At 44.9% G+C, this 24,088-nt stretch overlaps 4 protein-coding genes across 5 annotated transcripts in view; 3 read left to right on the forward strand and 1 right to left on the reverse strand.

Annotated features, from left to right (window-relative positions):
* The window catches only part of scn4ab (sodium channel, voltage-gated, type IV, alpha, b), a 28,137-nt gene extending 24,578 nt beyond the window's left edge, over positions 1–3,559 (forward strand). For both annotated transcript variants that reach the window (XM_051068605.1, XM_051068604.1), the window contains exons 29-31: positions 8–152; positions 236–313; positions 924–3,559. In XM_051068605.1, the coding sequence (XP_050924562.1) occupies positions 8–152; positions 236–313; positions 924–1,289 (589 nt within the window). In that variant the 3' untranslated portion in view covers positions 1,290–3,559. The remainder of the gene's footprint in view (positions 1–7; positions 153–235; positions 314–923) is intronic.
* A 3,116-nt stretch (positions 3,560–6,675) lies between these two features.
* Positions 6,676–8,464, forward strand: gh1 (growth hormone 1). The gene is made up of 6 exons (XM_018661387.2): positions 6,676–6,778; positions 6,966–7,099; positions 7,186–7,302; positions 7,795–7,938; positions 8,015–8,161; positions 8,229–8,464. Exons 1-6 carry the CDS (start codon positions 6,769–6,771, stop codon positions 8,289–8,291), a joined length of 615 nt encoding a protein of 204 aa, XP_018516903.1. The 5' UTR covers positions 6,676–6,768; the 3' UTR covers positions 8,292–8,464.
* Positions 8,465–8,961: 497 nt separating this feature from the next.
* On the forward strand, positions 8,962–17,990 carry cdc27 (cell division cycle 27). Its single transcript, XM_018661386.2, has 20 exons — positions 8,962–9,127; positions 12,330–12,405; positions 12,509–12,656; positions 12,843–12,968; positions 13,065–13,162; positions 13,246–13,391; positions 13,598–13,818; positions 13,905–14,004; positions 14,075–14,184; positions 14,274–14,373; positions 14,481–14,661; positions 14,836–15,008; positions 15,122–15,274; positions 15,360–15,440; positions 15,591–15,718; positions 16,380–16,497; positions 16,594–16,722; positions 16,946–17,020; positions 17,374–17,503; positions 17,614–17,990. Exons 1-20 carry the CDS (start codon positions 9,101–9,103, stop codon positions 17,703–17,705), a joined length of 2,412 nt encoding a protein of 803 aa, XP_018516902.1. The 5' UTR covers positions 8,962–9,100; the 3' UTR covers positions 17,706–17,990.
* An 886-nt stretch (positions 17,991–18,876) lies between these two features.
* Positions 18,877–24,000, reverse strand: maptb (microtubule-associated protein tau b). Its single transcript, XM_018661389.2, has 11 exons — positions 23,838–24,000; positions 23,228–23,299; positions 21,777–22,661; positions 21,324–21,361; positions 21,156–21,213; positions 20,990–21,069; positions 20,699–20,848; positions 20,383–20,464; positions 20,176–20,285; positions 19,927–20,094; positions 18,877–19,852 (listed from the first exon to the last, which is right to left on the reverse strand). Exons 2-11 carry the CDS (start codon positions 23,292–23,294, stop codon positions 19,820–19,822), a joined length of 1,671 nt encoding a protein of 556 aa, XP_018516905.2. The 5' UTR covers positions 23,295–23,299; positions 23,838–24,000; the 3' UTR covers positions 18,877–19,819.
* Positions 24,001–24,088: the final 88 nt, after the last annotated feature.

Genomic DNA, 24,088 nt, shown 5'->3' on the forward strand with positions numbered 1-24,088 from the left:
CCTACAGTAAGCTGTCAGATTTCTGTGACACTCTACAGGATCCTCTAAGAATTCCCAAACCCAATACTATCAAACTGATCCACATGGATCTGCCTCTGGTTCCTGGAGACAAGATCCACTGTCTTGACATCCTGCTTGCACTCACTGCAGAGGTAACATCACCTGGTCATATATGACGTCACGTTGTGTTGTTACAATGTTATATTGTGTTATATTGTGTGTTACATGTGTGCAGGTGTTGGGTGATTCAGGAGCAATGGACACTCTGAAAGCCAGCATGGAGGAGAAATTCATGGCAAACAACCCCTCAAAGGTTTCTCTTTCCATTCTGTTAAATAGTGAAGGTTTCACCTGTGGTCTTCACTTTAACTTCATTTATATTAAATTTCACATCATTCTTTTGCATATGAAGAGTATTTCATACAGTTCAATCGTATAAATTAGGTTTTGCTTTTATTAACTTGTCATTGGTCCAAAGAAATGTTGGATATTGTTTTGTATACGTTTAATAATTGCCCAGTAAAACCGCTGACATAAGTGACAGACCACCAAACCTCCACACTGTATTTATATACATTTTATTGTAACACATTATCAGTATATCTTACAGGTTAGCAGTATTTTGCAGTTATTTCTGCATTCATTTGATATTTTTTGTTGAGGTACATTAAAACAAAACAGCAAACACTATGAACACTGTACATTGTGTATGTTTTGTAGTTTATAGTGGGAATCTGCTGTACACCAGGTTTTTTTATTTTCTTCTCGACATTAATCAGGACAGTATCTCACTATGCAGATGACTGGGCTTTATTTATTAGCTCATGAAGAAAACATTTTTGTGTTTGACTTTTTCTGCTGAACTGACTCGTCTCTTGTTGATAGGGCAGACTTCTCTGACAGATGATCACTGTTTCCTGCAGGTGTCGTATGAACCGATCAGCAGCACCCTGCGGAGGAAACAGGAGGAGGTGGCAGCAACTGTGATCCAGCGGGCGTACAGGAAACATCTCCTGCGGCGAACAGTCAAACTGGCATCCTACAAATACCGTGAGAAGACAGACAGACGGCGAGACGTGGATTTGCTGCCAGAGACAGAGGGACTTCTCTATAAAAGAATCAGTCAGCTGTATGGAAACAGCCAGGACACACAGGAACCAGATTCTGGTGAGGACCCACTTCTTCCACCCCAAGTAGAGCTTCAGAGTGAGTTTGTCCTCCATGCTGCTCCACCCGTCAACGCTCCTGACTTCCTGCAAGATGAGAACCTGAGGGAGTCTATCGTGTGATGACGGCTGATGTTTAATGTTTCTCCTGTTTCTTCCTTTTCCTCTGCACTGTGTGAATTCACCATTGGAGTGTTACCTGTTGGAGGAGCAGCAGACTAACCTCTGTTAGCTTCAGCTTCTATAAAGACTCAGCAGAGCAACAGATCACAGCAGAGAAGTTAAAGTCCATCAGGTTGACAACTGAGAATCTGCTGCAAGTTGATTCTGCGCTCCTCCTCTGGTCTCGCACATGAAAGGGTTTCATTATTGCGTCTTCATTTCTGTGCTGAAGGAGTTCAGGGACGTTCAGTCTGTCGAGGTTCACTGGGACACTGTGATACTAAATTTTACAAATAAACTCAACTACTCATCCACATTATTAGTAACTACTAATGTAGTAGATAGTGCCAGACCAGGTGATTGTTACCTGTTCCCAGGTGTTATTTAGTCAGATTGATCCCCTCACAGCTCAGACTGGTCCACAGAGTTTTTATTATGTTCAGGATCTGCCTGTTTTGACCAGAAAGATGTTTGATGGCCATTTGAAACGATCAATCTCACAACAGCATTCAGTGATAAAATTAATCTGCTCAAACAATAAATCATATTATTCTTTCGTCAAACAGTCAACAGAAATGTGAGCATATCACTGATGATTCAACAAACCAGACCAAACCAGGGCAGACAACCAGCACTGGAAAGTTACTAAATACAATTACTCAAGTACTGTATTTTCATACAATTTGTAGGTCAAATTTACGCTACTTTATACTTCTGCTCCACTTTATTTCAGAGGCAAATATTATACTTGGCTTTTCACTGCATCACATTCATCTGACAGCTGTAGTTACCTGTTAAAATTATATATTTATCAAACAGCACATTGTGAAAAATTAAACCAGTCTTTACAACCTTTTTGGCTTATGACAATAGAGTGTTGTTGTGTCTCTTGTTCTTTTTCTGTCTCTGAGTTGTTATCATCAAAAAGATGTTTCACCTCTGAATCTTTCTCGTGGTTTCTTGATCAAACTGTTTGTAAAATGATCCTAAAACAAAACCTCCAAAGTCCAGAAACACAGATCAGCGATTCAGAAGTGTTTCTATTTCTTTCCTCTGCCATGAATCAGGTTACACACCTTCTGGTTACCAGGTTTATCTGGTGACGCTCTGAAGGGGCATGACCCCAGGTTGGAAACCAGTGGACTAAACTATCTGTATCTGATGTATTTAAACCAGCTCTACCTGGAGCAACTACAACTACACTACAACAGCAAAATACTGCTGACACATCAATGACTCAGGATCAATGATCTGATCCGAGGTCAGTTACTGCACAATGAAGTACTTTTACTGTCATGCTTTAACTACATGAAGTACTTAGTGCAAAACATGTAATGGTGTAGTGGAGTACTTTTTAAAATTGCAGTATTTGTATTTTTACTTAAGTAAATAATCTGAGTTTTCCTCTGTCACTGCTGGCAGCCAATCATAGGGTAGCATCTGAACAGACCTGGTTAAAGAAAACGTTTGACTTGATTGGACAAAAAATTAAAAACATTCTAAACACACACAGATATATTTCATTGGTTATCTACAATTTGATTTAATCTGACAACATTTATCCTAAATGATGATAAACTCCAGTAACATGTCTCTGTTTATGATCCTTCACTTTCCACTCACTGTTCATTCTGATTGGTCGATTCAGCTGCAGGTGTTTTTCTTTACGGATGACTGAGCTCTTTATGTGAAGCTGATACAGATAAAATCCGATGTTATGTTATGATGAGGTGAACTGGCCAATGGGAGCTTAGAATGAACCAATCAATAGCCAATCAGAGCTGGCTCAGATAAAATCAACAAATTGACTGAACTCACAACAAAAATAAACAACTTTATCATTTCAACAAAATATCAGTGGATGTAAAGTGCATTTTATTAAAAGTGTTAAATTATTGGAGATGGATCATTGATGACTGATTTTACCTGCTCTCTTTCTCACAGAGCAGATCCTCCATTTTCTTTATTTCTTTCTTAATTTCTTTATTTTGTGTATAAGGTTTGGTATATTTGTATAAAATCTTTACTTTCTTTACCAAAGTCACTCGGAGATGATGCTTGTCAGATGTTAGCTTATTGTTGCTAAGAGACCATTGCTTCATGTGATTGGTGGATGAGTGTCTGAATCATCAGCTGATTGGTCAGTTTTGATGTTTGATGAACGACAGTTATGAACTGCAGTGAAAACAAAGCGATTAAAGCAATTAAAGTGATTCAAAATCTCCTGAAAAGGTTTCTGTTGTTCTTCAGACCTGATGTTTACACCTGTACACATTTACACCTGTACAACTTTACACCTGTGCATCTTTACACTTGTGCACATTTACACCTGTGCATCTTTACGCCTGTACATACATTAATCCAGAGCAGTGATGCAGTATCATGTGATGCAATGTAGTGCGACATGATGAAGCTGATGGTTCCACTTCCTGCCTGGCTCAAAGGCCGCAAGGCAGCAGCTGTTGTCAGATCTAAACGGCCAAAGTTCAAAGAGAAAGACAAGAAGAGCAACAGCTGCTAACAGAAGTGACATTACTGAGGATAACGTCACACACAGGCACACAGGGTAACATACAGTAATACACACAGATACACACAGACACACAGTAATACACACAGACACACACACAGTTTCTTGTTTCACTTGTGTGTTTCAGAGGAAATCTCAATTTGTTCTTTGTGTGTTTGTTCTCTGTTGTTCTCTGTGTTTCTCAGTCTGAAGTTAAAGGTTCTCTTGGTTCCTCTGAATCTGAACAGTGAAATAATAACTGTTGTTATAGTGACATAAAACATTATTTTACTTTAAATTAGAGAAAAATTTACAGAACAACAAATTTCAAGTTTTATAACATCAAAGCCAGAAATTATGGAATAAAGTTAATCAATTAATTAATTAATTATTCTTTTTTACAGTGCAGTTGGTTATCAGGTCAAATACAAAACATTCCACAGTGTTTGAACCTGAATCATCTTCACATGTGTTCTGCCATTTGTTCCACAAAAGCATATCAGCATTTAAAGTTTATTGAATATCCTCAGTGCTTCACTTATAATAACTGGTGTAAAAGCTGAGAATTGATGCTGCAGTTAGAAACAGTTTCTACTCAGACTTTATTCAGGCTGTGCTGTTGTCGCCCTCTCATGGCAGGAGTCTTCAACAACAGGTCAACAGAAAAACATTTAAAACATTTATTATCACAGGTATCACAGGTTTTCACCGTGATGAATTTTTTAATGATAATGATGATGATGATGATTAGCTCATCATCACCCTCCTCCACCCACCCCTCCAAGCTGCAGCCTGTTGAGCTCTCATCATGTTATCAGTGCAAAATTACTTAAGTTAACTTCTGTAAATATTCTGCATTAAACTGTGAAAACCCCCCCAGCCCCCCCAGCCCCCCCCCCCGATACACACACACACACACACACACACACAAAATTATCACCATGGAGACTAGATGATGGAGGTTAGTTAAGATGTATGAGTTTGTTTCTGTTGTTAATATTCAAATAAACAACAAGAGGTCAGACACACACACACACACACACACACACACAGTTAATATACAGCAGCAGGTTGATCTCACTGTGACAAACACCAGTCATATAACACTGTTCATACACACAGTTGATGTCATTAAACCACAGTTTGTGTTACTTCATGTGAATAAATGATGAGGTATGAGTCCATCTTTATTCTACATGTTTCCAGCTGTATTTGTTACTTCTCGTCCATCACACATTTTACAGACTGTTTTTTTACTTTCAACTGCACTACATTGACCCAACAGTTACAGTTACTTTACTGTAGTTACATTACTTTACAGTTTAATAGTCCAGAGGTTCTTAAAATAAGAATTGTTGGTGATTAAACCTTTCATCAGTAAATATACAAATTCAAACTAGAAAACATTCTACTGCTGCAGAAATAATAAATGTAACATTTTGAATGAGTTCTTCTGATTTTTAATACTCTGATAATTCCTTCATGTTATTATTCATGTTTGTTGTTCTGCTTAACAGAAGCTGTTGAATGATGCAGTAAAGGAGCTGATTCAATATTTATTGATCTCATATCATCAATAAGTCTCTGCCAAAGCAAAACCCTAAAGTGGAATTATTAGGAAACATATGTTCAACCAGCTGTTAGTCAACCAGCTGTTAGTTAATCAGATGTTAGTTAACCAGCTGTTAGTCACTCAGCTGTTAGTTAACCAGCTCTTAGTTAACCAGATGTTAGTGACTAACAGCTGGTTACTGTTAGTCACTCAGTTGTTAGTTAACCAGTTGTAAGTTAACCAACTGTTAGTCAACCAGCTGTTAGTCAACCAGATGTTAGTTAACCAGCTGTTAGTCACTCAGCTGTTAGTTAACCAGCTGTTAGTCAACCATCTGTTAGTCAACCAGCTGTTAGTCACTCAGCTGTTAGTTGAGAAAGTTAATTAGACAGTAATTGTTGTTTGTTGACCATTGGGTTGTTGTGTACCTGTGTTGTGTACGTGTTATGCATATGTTGTGTGTGTGTTGTATATCAGTTGTGTATCTGAGCTGGAGTCAGGCAGTGCTGAATTAATTCAGTTTGCTGTGATGTAACTGTGTTAAATGTCTGACCTCAGATCAGTTTCAGCTCTGAATAAATTCAGTAGATTTGTCAGTTTTCTGATCTGATTCCTCGTCTGACGTCATCAAACGTTTACAGAACTTTTACTTTGAAACTCATTTATTCCTCAGCTGTTACAAAGAAAATGTTTCATCAAATTTAAACCAAGTAACCAACAGACAGAAACCTGATTTAATTCTGTTTCTGTTAAAACTCTGTCTGCATTAATGTCTATATTGAATTAATGTTGATGTTACTGCATTTCATCAGCACAGTGGTAATGTAACTTATAACTTAAATATTCCAGAATCATCTCTGATATTATTGATAGATTGGTCTTTGATCAGGGATCAGAGACATTAACAGTGATCATGTTTAAAGTTCAGACACTAAAAGCTTCATCTCCTGATGAAGATCATATGACAGAAATGAAAGCTGCTTCTGAATCAGTGATGAAAAGTAACTAAGTACATTTATTCTGTACTCTTATTCATAATAGAGTTACAATGACACAGTTATATATTTCCTCTCTGCGGTGACCAATCAATGCTGATAAAAAGTTTTACTCAAATCAGTTTGTGAAACGTCAAGTTTTTATCTCAGTGTTTAATATTATTATCAAGGTGTTAATGTTAAACAGAGGTTTAACACACACACACACACACACACACACACACACACACACTGGTTGTTTGTCGGTTCATGTTTCTGTTGATGAATTTAATCATCAAGTTTTCTTCTATAAAACCACAAACTGAGCTGAAAACATCAGATCAACTGAACCACTGATCCAGAGCCAAGACCTGAACCAGAACCAGAACTGAATCCAGACCAGCCATGGACAGAGGTAAGACAGAGAGACAGACAGACAGATGTTCACATTAGTCCTTTTATCTTTTATATATTTTACCTGTAGTCATTTCCTCAGCTTAAACAAGCATTAATGATCAGAATGTGTTTGTTACCTGAGAACAGGTGAGTCTGAATGACAGCTGGACCTTCACCTGTGTGTCTCTCCCCTGTCTGTCTGTCAGTGGTCCTCCTGCTGTCAGTCCTGTCTCTAGGTGTCTCCTCTCAGCCAATCACAGACAGCCAGCGTCTGTTCTCCATTGCTGTCAGCAGAGTCCAACACCTCCACCTGCTCGCCCAGAGACGCTTCTCAGAGTTTGTAGGTCTACAATGGGGGGGGGGGGGGGTGTACAGTCTGTGTGTCTCTGACCTGTGTGTTGTTGTGTTGTTGTGTTGTGTTGTCAGGAGAGCTCTCTTCAGACGGAGGAGCAGCGTCAGCTCAACAAAATCTTCCTGCAGGATTTCTGCAACTCTGATTACATTATCAGCCCCATTGACAAACACGAGACACAGCGCAGCTCTGTGAGTACTACACTGTACTACACTGTACTGCACACTACTACACTGTACTAAACTGTACTACACACTACTACAATGTACTAAACTGTACTACACTGTACTAAACTGTACTAAACTATACTGCACACTACTACACTGTACTACACACTACTACACTGTACTACACTGTACTAAACTGTACTACACACTACTACAATGTACTAAACTGTACTACACTGTACTAAACTGTACTACACTGTACTAAACTGTACTGCACACTACTACACTGTACTACACACTACTACACTGTACTACACTGTACTAAACTGTACTGCACACTACTACACTGTACTACACACTACTACACTGTACTGCACACTACTACACTGTACTACACTGTACTGTACACTACTACACTGTACTGTCTGAACCCAGACAGCAGCCATTTTCTCCATTCAGACAGAACAAGGAACTTTCAGATGCCGAAGCTGTTATGTATTGATTGATCGGTTCTAGGTGCTGAAGCTGTTATCGATCTCGTATCGATTGGTTGAGTCCTGGGAGTTTTCCAGTCGTTCTCTGTCTGGAGGTTCGGCACCGAGGGACCAGATCTCACCCAAACTGTCTGAACTGAAGACTGGAATCCTGCTGCTGATCAGGGTGAGAACACGCACACACACACTGATGTGATCTAACCAATCAGAGGAGCAGATTGACTGACCACCTGACCCTGCAGGCCAATCAGGACGGAGCAGAGATGTTCTCCGACAGCTCGGCTCTCCAGCTCGCTCCATATGGGAACTACTACCAGAGTCTGGGAGCTGACGAATCTCTGAGACGAACCTACGAGCTGCTGGCCTGCTTCAAGAAGGACATGCACAAGGTGGGCAGGGGGTGGTGATGTAATGATGATGTAATGATGATGTAATGATAATGGTGTTTGTGTACAGGTGGAGACGTACCTGACGGTGGCTAAATGTCGACTCTCTCCAGAGGCTAACTGCACCCTGTAGCCCCGCCCCTCCAGTGATGATGTAATCCTGTGTTTTCTGTAGCTCCTCCCATGTTAGCCAACTCTGCTAACTAGCGGTAGCATTAATGTTAGCCTCTGTTGGGTGCTGCCGTCCAAACTGATGATGTCATTGTGATGTCATACTCAGTAGGTGAAATAAAGTGTGTTCATTCATTCGAGTCTCAGATTTATTTATTTTCTTCTGGTCACAGACCTGAAACCCACTGAGACCTGGTCTGTGGTTCTGGACCTGGATCAGTTTTCTGGAAAACTATGACTATGACTTAAACTATGACTGTATTTAACTAAACAGATCACACAGTTCTTTCATAAAACCTAAACTCAATAAACCAGTTAGATTATTAAGAACAGAAAGTGCAGTGTTTAATTCATTAATTTAGTAAATATTGTTGAATTTTTAAATAAATACTTAGGAGTATCTGTAAATGAAGTGGTGCTGAGTTCCTGGATTTCCTCTTTAGACGTTATTTGTGTAACGTCATTTAAAAGACAGCGGCAGTTTTCTGTGACGCCATCAGGGGGCGACAGAACGTGGTTTTTACCTGCTTTACATCAACGTCACTAGCAGGAGGGAGGGGAGTTCGCTGCTTCGTCTCTTTTCGTTGACAGTCGTTCCTCTCCGCTCCGGCCTTCTCCCTCCTCGGTAATGTTCGGCTAAGTTCGGCTACTAACGGTCGGTGTGTTCAAATCTTCGGCTGCAGCTCCTCCTGGGGACCCAAGTAAAGAAAGAGCCGAGAGAAAAGAGGGAAAACAGGCAACAGGAACAGATAGACGGAGTCTCCAAGCGGAATGACGGTGCTGCAGGAACCTGTCCAGGTAAAAACACATCTTCGGCTCGTTGTCATGAGCGGGGAGTAGAGTATTTATGAAGCCCGCACTGTCTTCTCCGTTTTGGCCTCGGCGGCTGGTCCGGTCCGCGGTGTGGGAGCTCTTCCCCCGCCGCAGGCCCCGCAGCCCGCCGCTGGCGGCACGGAGCGTTTTATCGGTGTTATTGGTGTTTAAAAACCCAATCATTACAGTGACAGTGTGCCTGTCAGGTAGCTGTTTGGATCAAGACTAGAACACAATGCTAGTTTGTTAGCTAACGTCAGCTTGGTTTCAGTTCACATCGGTCATGCCAGACTCCTTTTAAAAATCTGTCAGATTGATGTTTCCTTTGGTGTCGCTTTAATAAAAGAGAGTGGGACAAGTCTTAAGATCCTGTGCGACTAACTCGGTGCCTCTCATTGTTTCGGCATAGATCCAATGAGCAAATTGTGTTTTAGTCAAAAGATAATGCAACATTAATTTCGCTTGTAGGTTTCATTATGACTGAGGTCAAACTGCACCGCGGAGGGCGGCAGTACCTGGGCTAACAGTTATTAAAGTTTAGATTCTACCGTAACTAACGGTGTCCGTTTGAGTTTATTTTTTCCGAATCGATCAGTGGTCTGTATTGATTGCTAAAAGGCCTGATAAAGAGCTCCATGGTTTCGCTGATGAGAAAAACAATTCGAAACAGTTGTAATTCTAATGGAGTTTTGTACCATTAACGATGCTAATGCTGAAATGCTAACAGTAGAGTTGTATTAGCCGGCTAACTCCGTGTCTAAGGTTTAGCGGGGAGGCTTCAGTCCAAAGAAAATCAGATTTAACATCCACAGCTGCATATGAAGAGGTTTGTTGAGGGTTTGTTAAGTTTACATTTAGATTTCTGACCCCAAGCCAGCAGCTAATCTTAACCCACGGCTAGTTAGCTGTTGCTGCTAACGCTAGCAAACGTCAGCTGGCAGCCGGTGAACCACATTAGCCATCATCTGGTTAGCTGCCACGTTAACTAGAGCTAACCAGACTGTAGCTCAGCCTGATGGTTAGTTATAAACATCTACTGAATAAACTTTAGGTCATGGGCATGTTTGCGTCAACTCACTGAATTCAGCAGTTTGACGTGATGACACGTAAAGTGACGTCATTTTACAGAATAAATTATAGTTCTGGGTTATTTAATGACAGTAAAGGTCAGTAGAAACTCAGTCAACACAGGTGTACCTGTAGACAGGTAGACAGGTACCTGTCTCACCTCTGACCAGTTGTATGTGACCACAAGTGATCACTGTTAGATTTCCTGTTTATTAACCTGCTGTATTTCTGTGTGGAGGTAACTGCAGTCATCAGGTCGTTGGTTGGGTTCAGTGTATTGATTATTAGCTCATTATCTGTTGTTGTTGTTGTTGTTATTACCTGGTGACGGGTGACTCAAGTCTCGGTGGCAGGAGGTTAAGAGACGTGGACCTGACGTCTAAAGATCCTCCTGGAAGATCCCAGTTCAGGTGGGATTCATAAGCTCCAATCGGAACCACCTTAGCCAGGTCCTTTCACAGAAACCACCACCCTAAAACAGTGGAGGACTCGGTGTGACTCGGTGTGTCTCAGTGATCCCCTGTGGCATCTCCCCAGGTAAATTGGTCCCAGACAGTCCAGACTCAGAGATTCAGGACAGGCAGGTGAAAGATGGACCTCTGCATCACCTGACAGGTACTAGGCCTCAGCCTATGGGAGCTGTGACCCGGGGGACAGGCTGGATCTGGACTTGGATCTGATCTCAGATGATGCTGTTGTTGTTGAGACTTGCTGTGAAACATGTTTGATGATCAAACCTGTGTCAATCTGATCCAGACTTGAGTCCAGCTGAGTCTCTGGGATCAGGGTTCAGATCACTGTTTGGTCTCTGGAGGTTTTAAACATGGACGACACAGGATCAAACCTGTGAGTTTAACTGCAGGTCTCTCCTGGTCCTCGTCTCTCTTCTGCTGTGTTAGCGTCTCTCAGAGTCTGATGTAGGTCTACAACGTAGAGCTGGGCCATAAAACAATGATGATTTATATTGCGATATAACGTTACCTCGATAGACATATAAGACACGGTCGATAACAACATCAGTAAAACTCATTCCACCTAGGATTTAACAGACAGTACGAAAAGCAGCGTGTTGAACCAATCATGAGGCTGGAATGGAGTTAGAGACACTTCAGGTTAGGTTGACGCACACAGCACAGAGTGCAGGAGTAAACACAGGTGCTAATGTTTATTGTACTGCACCTGTACGTCTGGAGTAGGAGCGAGATAGAAGAGAAAAAGACAGAAAATGTTAACGGAAACTTGAGCGACAGCGTTACTGAAGAAGACGCCCCAACGGACACAGCCCTGAATGACAGAGGACTGACAGGTAGAGACAGACACAGCTAATAAACTCTGTGGGATTTGTGCCAGTAGAAGATACAAATACAAACCTGACTGAGTTAACTACTACTCTCTCTCTTTATCTCTCTCTCTCTCGGCTCAAACGGGTATTTTGCAAATTTATAACAGGCTATTGCAGCAGTAATTCAGGTCGTCACTATAAAATATACAGCAGAGACACTGCAAACATGAAGTTGTCATCTTGGTCACAGCTCAGTTCTCTCAGCCGTTTGTAACTCGTCACTTCACTGTCATAACACAGCGTCTGTTCTGCGACTAGCAGCTCTCACCTGACACCTGAGCAGAGAGAATCACACTGTCTGCATCTCTCTGTCTTCTGTTTTTAACTCCACAGTTAGTTTGTGGTTTGGTCATTTTAAGATGTGGTTGTAAAGTTTCCAGCCTGCTGCTCTGTTGCTCCTGCAGCTCTGTGTGTGAACTGAGAGCAGCTAAAATAAACTCTAACAACTCGTCCACTGACTCTGTGATTTGAATCAGGATCTTCTGACTAATGCATCATATAGCCGACATTTAGGGAGCAGCCCTAAAACTGACCTTATGGTATCTTCACATCTCAGGAGTAAAAAGGAAACTTGAACTTCAACAGAAACATAAAGTACCGGCTGCTGACGGCCCACAGCTGCTCCAGAAACACAGAAACACTGATTTACATTAAGATTAAATCTAGATTTATATCGATATAAATCACCATATGAAAAATCATATTGTGATATGCCCTACTACAACCTGACCTGTCTCTCTGTCTCTGACCTAAACCTGTCTGTCTCTCTGTGTTCAGGCTGCAGTGTGGCAGGCTCTGAACCACTACGCCTACCTGGACGCTGTTTTCCTTGCTGAGAGACTCTACGCTGAAGGTAACACCTGTCTGTCTACCTGTCTGTGTGTCAGTGAGGTCAGAGGAGGCTCTCTACCTGTTGGCCACATGTTAACCTGTCTGTCTACCTATCTGTGTGTCAGTGAGGTCAGAGGAGGCTCTCTACCTGTTGGCCACATGTTATTACCGCTCTGGGAAGCCATATAAAGCATACCGGCTGCTGAAGGCCCACAGCTGCTCCACACCACAGGTTCGATTCCTGCTGGCCAAATGCTGCGTTGAACTCAGCAAGTAAGAACCCGCACATACACGCACACACACACACACAGAGGACTAGTTAAATCTAGTCAGTCTAGTTAACAGTTAACACTACTAGAAACAATAGAAAAATTAGAGACATTTACTTGTTCAACTGTATTTAATGGATGTCCTGAATATGTCTCTGTCTGTCTGTCTCTCCACCTGTTTGTCTCTCAGGCTGGCTGAAGGAGAACAGGTTCTGATTGGTGGAGTGCTGAACAAACAGAAGAGTCAGGATGACATCATCACAGAGTTTGGAGACTCCGCCTCCTTCACGCTGTCATTACTGGGACATATTTACTGGTAACACACCTGTTCACCTAGTTCATCAGTCTGTTACTGATGTCAGACACACTGACCTGTCTCTCTCTCTCTCTGCCTGTCTCTCTTTCTGAGCAGTAAGACAGATCGTGTTGCTAAAGGTGCTGAGTGTTTCCAGAGAAGTTTAACTCTCAATCCGTTCCTCTGGTCCCCTTTCCAGAACCTCTGTCACCTAGGTAACATACACACACACACACACACCTGTTCAGTCTCACCTGTGATCATGTGCCTTGGTGGATGTCATGTTCTGTGTTTTCAGGAGAGAAACCAGATCCAGATCAGGTCTTCCGGTTGTCCTCTCTACAGAACTCTTCTATAGCCCCCCCCCCTCCCTCTGTTAGCCCCGCCCAGAACTCTTCCCACCGTCTAGACACCGCCCTCATGGAGACACCACAGGACACGCTGGTACATGAAACATACACACCTCCAACACACTCTGAACACATGTAGACAAATTACTCTTCTGGTAGTCAGATTATCTCTGGCTGTAGTCTTGTAAACAGATTACAATGTAAATCTGTTAACCAGGTTAAGTAATCAGATTACATAATAAGATTACTCAGATTAACCAGTGGACTCCTCTCTGATCATCAGTGTGTTTGTGTTTTCAGGAGTTGAATCGTTTGAATCTTGAATCGTCGAACGGGAAGCTGACGTCTGATTTGTCAGTTTCCTACATCGACTCCTCCCTCATCTCCCCAGAGACTGGCTCCCTGTTGGGTAACACCGTTTCCATGGCGTCAGCTGGCTCCTTATTGGCTAAACAGAACAAGCCCAAGAGTGGGAGGAGTTTATTGGGAGGACCTGCTGCACTGAGTCCACTGACACCCAGGTGAGTGATTGTACCTGTGCAGGTGAGTCTGTTAGTCCAGCACCCCCATTATACTTAAACCTGTGTGTGTGTGTGTGTGTATATAGTTTTGGAATCTTGCCCCTGGAGCCCAGCCCCGGCGACCCCACATATCTACAGAATTATTCAGCAACCATGGAAACGCAGACTACAGCTCCCAGCAAGAAGGTACACACTCATCATACACACACTCATCTCTCTCCCACCTGTCTGTCTCTCTGACCCGTCTCTCTCTCAGTCTGTCTCCAGGATCAGTCAGTCTAAGTCGGTCTTCAGTCAGACAGGAAACAGCAGAGATGTTCTGCCCATCCCCTTCAACCAATCACAGACCTCTGCACCTCACACTAGGTAACTATAACAACTAATCAGAGGGCTCCTCTGACTGCTGCCTGTCTCTCAGTGTTACCTGTCTGTCTGACCACCTGTCTGTCTCTCAGTGGCTCTCCTCAGGTCCTCAGTCCCAGTATGTCTGGTCCTCCAAACGTTCAGCCCAGAAGAAGCTCCAGACTGTTTACTAGTGCCAGCTCTACTGCCAAGGTACTGTAATACTGCAGTAATAATACTACAGTAACACTATAATAACACTGCAGTACTGTACTCTTAAAGTAACTGTAATGTTGAGGCTGATTACTCTGTCTCTGCAGGAGAACAGTAAGAAGTTGAAGATGAAGTTTCCCACAAAGATTCCAAACAGGAAAACTAAATGTAAATCAGCAAAGACATCCAACAGCAGCAACCTGAACGAGAGTCTGGACATCCTGAGACTGGATCCTGGTCTGAGTCTACCAGACACCAAGATCCCCCAGTACCAGAGAGCAGCTGCAGGTAACTGATTACTCTGAGCTGAAGCAGAGAGAATCAATTCTAACAATGAGTTTACTACAAAAAACAGGTCCAGGATTTATTATCAGTAACAAAGAACCACATTAATGTCCTGATGATGTTTGACAGGAAACACTGACGTCAGATATCTGTCCTCCTCCTCCTCTGTGTGTTCAGACAGCGTCATGGCGTTGCTACGGGAGCTGGGTCGTGGTTACCAGGTGCTGTGCTCCTACAACTGCAGAGAAGCCATCAACATCCTGACCTCTCTCCCCCCCCAGCACTACAACACTGGCTGGGTCCTCACCCACATCGGCAGGGCCTACTTTGAGCTGGCCGAGTACACACAGGTAACTCACTTAGCACACAGGTAACTCACCTGACACACAGGTAAACACTCACCTGACACAGGTAACACGCAGGTAGCTCTCAGGTAACAGGATGTGCTGGTGGTTGTCCTCAGGCGGAGCGTCTGTTCAGTGAGGTTCGTAGGATCGAGTCGTACAGAGTTGAGGGGATGGAGATTTATTCAACCACGCTGTGGCACCTGCAGAAAGACGTCGCCCTGTCTGCCCTGTCCAAAGACCTGACCGACATGGACAAGAACTGTCCTGAGGTGAGAGCCACACCTGTCCACGCACTACACCTGTATACACTGTCCACCTGTCTGTCTCTCTGATCACCTGTCTGTCTCTCTGCAGGCCTGGTGTGTAGCAGGAAACTGTTTCAGTCTTCAGAGGGAGCACGACATCGCCATAAAATTCTTCCAGAGAGCCATCCAGGTGAGCTGCCATTTCCATGGTTATTGTGTGTACTGTTACCATAGTTACCAAGGCTCCACTGAGTGAGAGGCAGGAATCTTTATGGTGTCAGCTCACCTCTCTCTGTACCGGTCTGCCTCTCACCTGTCTCTCTGTACCTGTCTGTCTCAGGTGGACCCGGGCTTTGCGTACGCTTACACTCTGTTGGGTCATGAGTTTGTTCTGACGGAGGAGTTGGACCGAGCACTCGCCTGTTTCCGTAACGCCATCAGAGTCAACAACAGACACTACAACGCATGGTACGTTAACCACGGTAACCCTGGTAACTAACGGCCAGTACATGCAAACACTGACTGACCTGACCAGCTTATTGGGAACACCTAATTAAAACATCCCCCACACCATCAGACCGCCACCTCCAGCCTGGACAGGTCAGGTCCATGGATCCAGGATCAGACCAGACTACATGAGTCCAGTCCTGGTGAACCTGTGTCCACTGCAGCCTCAGGTTTCTGTTCCTGGTTGATAGGAACCTGACGTGGTCTGTTGTAGTTCATCCACCTCATGTTGGAACTGTTCACTTATAAAGAGAGGTTATCTGAGTTACTGTAGCTCCAACCAGTCTGTCCTCTGATCTCTGACCCCTCTCTTCAACGAGTTGTCTCTGTCCTCAGTTTTCAGGGCCCGTCACTGAGATCTCATTTCTCCTGCGATTGGCTTACTGATACCTGTGTGAGCGAGCAGGTGCACAGGTGTTCTTGATAAAGTGCTCAGTGTATGTGTCTGTATACATACTGCACATATACATGTGTGTGTGTGTTAGTTATATATTTACAAAACAGAACAGTCTGAGATGGAAACACACATTCTGTATTTAATCCAACACCTTAAAAACAGTGAATCTGATGACGGCCTCTCACATGGATCAGCACTGTGTGTGTTCTTGTGTCTGTTGTGTAGGTACGGTTTGGGGATGATTTACTACAAACAGGAGAAATTCAACCTGGCAGAAATCCACTTCAAGAAAGCTCTAAGCATCAACCCTCAGAGCTCCGTGCTGCTCTGTCACATCGGGGTGGTACGTTAGCATGTTAGCACCCTCTATTCATAATAGCTGCCCTGTCAGCATGTAGCACATTCCATTCATAATAGCTGTGTGTGTGTGTGCACACAGGTGCAGCATGCCTTGAAGAAGTCTGATGCAGCATTAGAGACTCTGAACAGAGCAATTGGGATCGATCCCAAAAACCCGCTCTGCAAGTTCCATCGGGCGTCCATACTGTTTGCTAACGACAAGTACAAGGTAACCAGACCTCTCTCTCTCTCTCTGACCCATCTCTCTCTCTCTCTCTCTCTCTCTGACCTGTCTCTCTCTCTCTCTCTGACCTGTCTCTCTCTCTCTCTCTCTGACCTGTCTCTCTCTCTCTCTGACCCGTCTCTCTCTCTCCCTCTCTCTCTGACCTATCTCTCCCTCTCTCTCTCTCTCTCTCTCTCTCTCTGACCTGTCTCTCTCTCTCTCTCTGCAGGCAGCTCTTCAGGAGTTGGAGGAATTGAAACAGATCGTTCCCAAAGAGTCTCTGGTTTATTTCCTCATAGGAAAGGTAACGATCAACTGATCCCAGCTGACCTCTGACCCCTGACCCCTGACCTCTGACGGGCTGTTGTGGTTTAACCCTATCATGGTTCTCAGTCAGGGTTCTGGTGTAACTCTGGAGGCTCTGTCCAGGTGTGCAGCTCTTACCTGTGATCCGCACCTGTTCTCAGGCGATAATGATGTCACATCACCTCCGTACGGTGGAGGAACCATCAAAGTTTCTGATCAGGATCATAACAGAGTTACACCTGACCCTCACCTGTCTAACCCTCTCGTGTCTGACCCACACCTGTCTGACCCTTACCTGTCTAACCCACACCTGTCTGACCCTCATCTGTCTAACCCTCACCTGTCTCTCAGGTGTATAAGAAGCTTGGTCAGACTCACCTGGCTCTGATGAACTTCAGCTGGGCGATGGATCTGGATCCTAAAGGAGCAAACAACCAGATCAAAGAAGCCATTGATAAGAGATACCTGCCAGAGGATGAAGGTACAACACCAATCAATCTGATCACAATGATTGATGACTGATGTCACATGTAACACTTTGTCTGATTCCCCATTTCTCTGATTCATCTCACCTGTCTGTCTCACCTGTAGCGGCGGAGGTGGACGACAGTCAGGACAGCAGTATCATGACAGACGCCGACGACACGCAGCTCCACACGGCTGAGAGCGATGACGTTCTTTAACCACACCCCCTCACATGCCACGCCCTTTTATGAGACAAGCCCTGCCCCTTCTCTGATTGGCTGGAGGACTGCTGTTGCTAGGCAACATCCTGACAGATCTTCAGTTTAGCTCCTCCCCCAGTCCTCCCTCTGCTCCCTAATTGGCTGAAACAGACTGCTGCTGCCCTGAAGCCCCGCCCCCTCTTCCTCGTATGTCATTGAGCTCGTCCTCTGACATCACAGCTGTTTTTTATGTTCTTTTTATCATCGTTATGGAAATAAATCAATAAAAACGTGTAAACCCTGCCCACCGCTGTCTGTCCACTTCCTGATTATCAACAGCCAATCAGTGCAGCTCTGCACTGATTGGACTGGGTGAGTAAAGGTCACATGACACACTGTTTTCTGATCAGACTCAATCACTGACTGTCTATTGACTGACTGTTTCTGATGTCATCCTGATCTGCTCTGATGTCACACTGACCTCATCAGTGATGACCTCATGAGTGAGATGATGAGAGTGACTCGTTAATGAAGCTGAGTCATTAATAAAGCTGACTTGTTACTGAAAGTGAGGACGCAGCACTGCGTTGGCAGGTGATAACTGGGTGTGAGTGTTTTCAGGTGATCAATATATATATTGATTACCCACATCAGAAACGTGAAGTCACTTCCTGTTAAGGGCAGAAAAATGTAGCTGATGATGGGAACACCTGGCTGTCGTCTTTCTACCTGTTTCTACCTGTCATCTGCTCACACCTGAGAGTCTGTTTAAGAAACATTTTATTTTAAAAGGGATCAGGTGAAGTCAGATGACTCCAATAGAACAACAGTAGAAACTCTTTCAGGACAGAAACGCTGTACTTTGACAGTCTGAGTCTTTTGAAAGTCAGTTTTTGTTGTATGTTCCTGATTAACTGTTTGGTGTTAGCATGCTAACGACGATGAATCTTTTTGTCTGCCATTTTGTCAGTGTTCTGCACAGGTGTGTAAGCGACAGGTAAAAGGTCAGGAATCAGTCAACATGTTTTTAAATTTTCTGAGGCCACACCAGTGAAACACCTGAGACACCTGAACAGGTAAATCTGACGTTTCACAGGTTCAATAAAGATCAGTTTACTGTCAGATCAGAATCTACAGGTTTATGAATTTGATTTATAACAAATATAATAAGTAACAGACATAAGACAAATCTGATTCAAGAGAAACTTTATTGGTACAAAGCACTTTAACAGCCGACAGGTAGAGAGACGTGGTTTTGGCACCTGGTATCAAACTGCATTCTGGGTGTTTTTTAATGATGAGGAGGGGGTGGCGGGGTCGTCACAGGGGCCTACAGCATGTCAGCATTCAGAGACACAGAAGAGGTGATGATTGGCTGAGAGAGGTGACATCACAGAGAGACCTTCTGTGATTGGAGGGATTTTATGAAGGAAGCTAACAGGCTAATCTGTTAGTTTGATTAGCATGTTCTCTGACAGACGAGACTGGTGAAACAATCTCCAGGACCCCTTTATCTTTGTTCAAGAACTGTATGATCTCCTCAAGGACCTCCCAAACTGTCTCACTGAGCCTTACATTTTTTTAAGGTGTCCTGGAACTTTGAACAATGAGAAGAAATATATCTGTGACGTTTCTCAGATTTAAATGAGATGAGTCTCCAGTAAAACCTGTGATGTAATTGGTTGTTAGTATGTTGTTCAGTAATGTCCTGGAACTTCTTCAACTTTCTTCATGGACCTCAAAAGTATAGTCATAGAGCCAGTGATTAGCCTAGCTTAGCATTAAGATTAGAAGCAGGGGGAAACTGTTAGCCTAGTTTAGCATTAAGATTAGAAGCAGGGGGAAACTGTTAGCCCAGCTTAGCATAAAGAGTAGAAACAGAGCCTTTGTGCTAAGCCGATTGGAGTGATGCTTCCTGTTTGAACACCTGGGTGGACTCACCTGTGAGGCTGAGCCCTGTGAGGCTGATACTAAAGTTTAAAGCCTCATTTTATTTCACTTCATAAAATCCCTTCAGTCGGTCGGTGATGGAGATGTTCATGAGTAAAAAGGCAGATTTTTTTTTCTTTCTTTCATCAGGCAGTTTCCTTGGTAATGGGAGGGGGTGGGGTTTGCAGGCACTGGTTGTCCAGTCACAGGCCTTGTTTGGCAAGGGAGGCAGACACCTGACAGGTAGAGGAAGTTTGTTACTGTGCTGTTTTATTTTTGTGTTTTCAGTCTGAACAGGTAAATCTCTCACCTGGTCGGCCAGGGTGTCGAGGGGTGGGGCTTCAGCAGCATTAAGGCTTCCAGGGGAGGAAGTGTTGCTAAGGCGATGAGGGGAGGATTCGGACTGGATGATGATGTCAGCACCGTGGTCGGTCCGAGCTTTGGCGGTCTCTCTGAACGTCAGTTTCTGACTTTCAATCTGTCGACACATGAAACACCTTTAACATCTAAACTCAGACAGGTACAGGCAGGTCACCTGGTCACATGACACAGCTCCTACCTTCTTCTTCCCGCCTCCAGGTATGTGAGAGATGTTCTCCAGAGAACCCACTTTAGACTGAACTGCTTTAAAAGCCACCTTCTCCGACTTTATCTCCACCTTCCCTCCACCTGGAACCACAGAGGAACAGACACAGGTTTACAGGGAACAAAACACAGGTCCCCACAGAGACAGGTGCACAGGTGTGTGTGTGTGTGTGTATGTCACCTGGTTTGTGGTGGATGTTGTCTTTGGAGCCACATTTAGACCCAACGTTACTGAGATCCATCTTCTTATTAACGATCTGAACCTGAGGACAGACAGACAGGTCCAGACAGACAGGTGTTTTAGCTCTGTATCAGAAATAATTTCCGCCCACACTAACACACCTGAAAAGACAGGTGACATGACTGTTCACCTCTACTGAGCGTGCTCATGTCGGTGTAAACAGGAAGTAGATTGTTTACTCTGCAGTTTGTTCAGTTTCAGTAAATGCTGCTAACATACTAACTTACTTTCTGGTGTGTGTGTGTGTGTGTGTTACCTTTCCTCCTCCAGGTGTGTGTTTTATGTTCTCAGTTGATCCAACCTTTGACCTCACGTTGCTGAGGTCGGGCATGGGGTGGGAGGGGAGGGGGGGTGTCCGTCCACGAGCAGAGCCAGGAGACCTGGGAGGGGTCCGGACCACAGCCACCTGAGTGAGACAGGTACCATCAGAACCATCAGAACCATCAGAACAGAATCACTGTTAATGAAAGTCAAATAAATGTGTTACAGTATAAAACGTCTCTAATCAGACAGACAGACAGGGGAACTGACAGACAGGCGGACTGACCTTCTTGACATCTCTGTTGGGAGTGGAGGATCGACTGGCAGGAGAACGACTTCCTGGACTGCTGACTCCATCGACTGACTCTGACAGACAGACAGGTGGAGAGAGACAGACAGGTTGATGTGGGTCAGACCGGATCAGACCGGTTCAGACTGGGTCAGACTGGTACCTGTACTCTTGGCTGAGATCATCTTGGCAGCTCTGGCGCCTCCTGCTGTCCTGGAGGCCTGAAACACACAGTTCACACTGTTCACATGGATTCACCTGTGAGGAGTCGGGGCGGGGCTCAGTGACACACCTGTGAGCAGGTGTACCGAGGAGAAATACATGATTTTACCTTTGGAGTTTCCTCTGTTTCCTTCACAGCTGATTTTTCTGTTTGAAACACAGAAGAAGAAAAACGATGTAAACGGACAAATGCGTTTGTTTGTTTGAGCAGAAATTTAAATCACTGTCAACATGTAAACACAAAGAGAAACATGTTGGAGGCAGCAAACACAAAAGAAGAGTCAAAGGTCAGAGGGCAACCAGGAGGAACTGAGGTCGACAGGAAGCGTCTGGTCTGTGTCACTTTCATCAGGAGGAGAAATGAAGCAACATGTTCCTCCAGAAACGTGACACAGAGGCGGAGGTGAGACAAGGAGGTGAAGGCAGAGAAAGGAGGAGGTGTCAGAGGAGAGGATGAAAACAAAAAAATGAGCTGAAAGAAAAGAGGAGGTGGAGGAGGAGGAGGCAGGGGAGTGGGTGGGGGCAGGGGTGCAGCTGAGGCAGGAGGTTCAGCAGGACAGACCTTTAGGTCCTTTAGGAACACTTGTTTTCCTTCCAGGAGCAGCTCCTGCAGGTGGAGCTCTGATTCTGGAGGGAGGAGCTGCAGTAGAAATCAACCGTCCCTCTTTGCAGGGGGCTCCATTTGTCAGAGGAGCGCTTGTTTCATCAGCCAGGATCTCCTGGTCTTCAGAGTGTGGAGGGGCAGGAGGAGCCAGCTGCTCCTCAGCAGGAGCCGCTGAGCCAGAGGGAGCACTCGTTTCTTTGAAGTCTGGGGGAGGGTGGAGCTGTGTGGATGACTCCTGCTCCTTCTGAGCTGACATCACAGCTCCTCCTCTCAGCTGCTCCTCTTCATCAGGAGGAGGAGTGGGGGCGGAGCGGGAACTCTCTGGTTGCTCCTGTTTCTCTGTCACAGCCTCTCTCTCCTGCTTCACCTCCTCCCCATCAATCATCTCCTTCTCCTCCTCTTCATCAGCTCCTCCCTGCTCCTCTGGTGATGGAGGAAGACTCTCTGACTGCTCCTCTTTCTCCTCAACCTCCACCTCTCTGTGTCCTCCTTCCAGGTGCTCATCCACCTTTGACACCTCCTCTTTCTGTTCTGTTCCTCTTTCTAACCCTAACCCTCTGATCTCCTCCTCCTCTTCATCAGCTCCTCCTTCGTCAGGAGGAGTTGTGGCGGAGGAGCAGGGAGTCTCTGCCGGTTCCTCCTCTTTCTTCTCCATCTTTCTCTCTTCATCTCCTAGCTGCTCCTCCTCCTCAAGTCTCTCCTCTTCCTGCCTCCTCTCTGGCTGCTCCTCAGTGCTGCTCCTCATCAAGTCACCTCCATCTTCTCGTTTCTCCTTCACCTCCTGCTCCTCCTCTGTTCTGCCTCCATTTGGAGGTTTTTCCACAAAACTGACAGAGTCGAGGTCTGAGGGAGGAGGAGACAAGGAGAGGAGACAAGGAGAGGAGAGGGGGAGACAAGAGGAGGAGAGGAGGAGACAAGGAGGACAGAGGGAGGGGAGACAAGAGGAGGAGACGAGGAGACAGGTGTCCAGACAACATCACAGATGAAAACAAACACTGAACAAACTGAATTCTGATTGGACAAAGTCTCAGATCCAGGAACCGGATTTTGTATGACTTCCGATCCTGGTTCAGCAGATGTCTGACAGAAACCAGGACTGTTGAGGACTTCAGCCTCACAAAACTGAGCTAACAATGCTAACGTTAGCTCACTATCACCACAAGTAAACACAAATAAGTTTCACCTGTCTGTCTGTCAGTTGCTGGCTGTAGTTTCAGGTGTGTTTCAGGTGAGTTTCAAGTGTGCTGTGTCAAGACATTAAGAGGCTGAAGTCTGAACGAGAGAACACATCTCTGCCATCATGTTCTCATCCTGTCCTTACATTCACCTGCAGATAATGACCTCTGACCTCTGATGACCTCTGGTGATGTTCCTGAACTGATCCACATGGAAACTAAAACCACACCCACCTCCCATCACCTGCTGCTCCTGCTGGCTGGGGCCATCTCTGAGGGGGGGTGAGTCTCCATCCATCATCACTCCTACATGGGTGGTGGTGAAGGAAAGGAGGAGGAAGCAGTGTGGATGAGAGGAGAAGAGGAGGTGAAGGGAGGAGGAGGAGGAGGCAGTGAGCATGCAGTGAGGAGGAGAGGAGAAGAGGAGGTGAAGGGAGGAGGCAGTGAGCATGCTCAGAACAGAAATCCTCCATGATGATGATGATGCAGTAACAGTAAAGTCTTTTTCTATTCGATTCTATTGTCTCCTCCACCTGTCAATCAGTCACTCCTTCTCCTCTCTGCACCTCCTCTGTCTGGCACTCAGTTAGCTCCGATAAAGCGGCGGCAGCGGGGCGGCACGCGGAGCTGTGAACCGAGCGGTGACAAACGGACAGAGAGCGGAAAATACCGCCGCCGCGTTCACCACCTCTGCCGCCTGAGAGACTGCAGAGAGGAGCGGCAGACACATAGAGCAGAGAAAGACAGGTGGAAAACAGACAGACTCACAGACAGACAGACAGACTCACAGTCAGACAGACAGACAGGTGAGAGACAGACAAGTGGAGTTTTCTCCGTGTCTTACCTCCGGGCTCTGCTGCAGCTGCTGTCCGTCTGTCTGCTGCTCCACCCTGCTGCCGCTCTGTGAGGGGGGGCGGGGGGGGCTCCGCTGCTGCTGCATGCCGGGAGAGGAGGCTGCTGTTACCATGGAAACGTGCTGCATCACTGCACTGTAAAAAATGAGGCGACTAAAACTAAACATCAGTTGATTACAGTCACAAAAGAAGAAAAAAGTTACAAAAGTAACGAAGTACATTTACTCAAGTATTGACTACA

Source organism: Lates calcarifer, unplaced genomic scaffold (genome assembly GCF_001640805.2).
Source record: "Lates calcarifer isolate ASB-BC8 unplaced genomic scaffold, TLL_Latcal_v3 _unitig_5006_quiver_581, whole genome shotgun sequence".
Lineage (NCBI taxonomy): Eukaryota > Metazoa > Chordata > Actinopteri > Centropomidae > Lates > Lates calcarifer.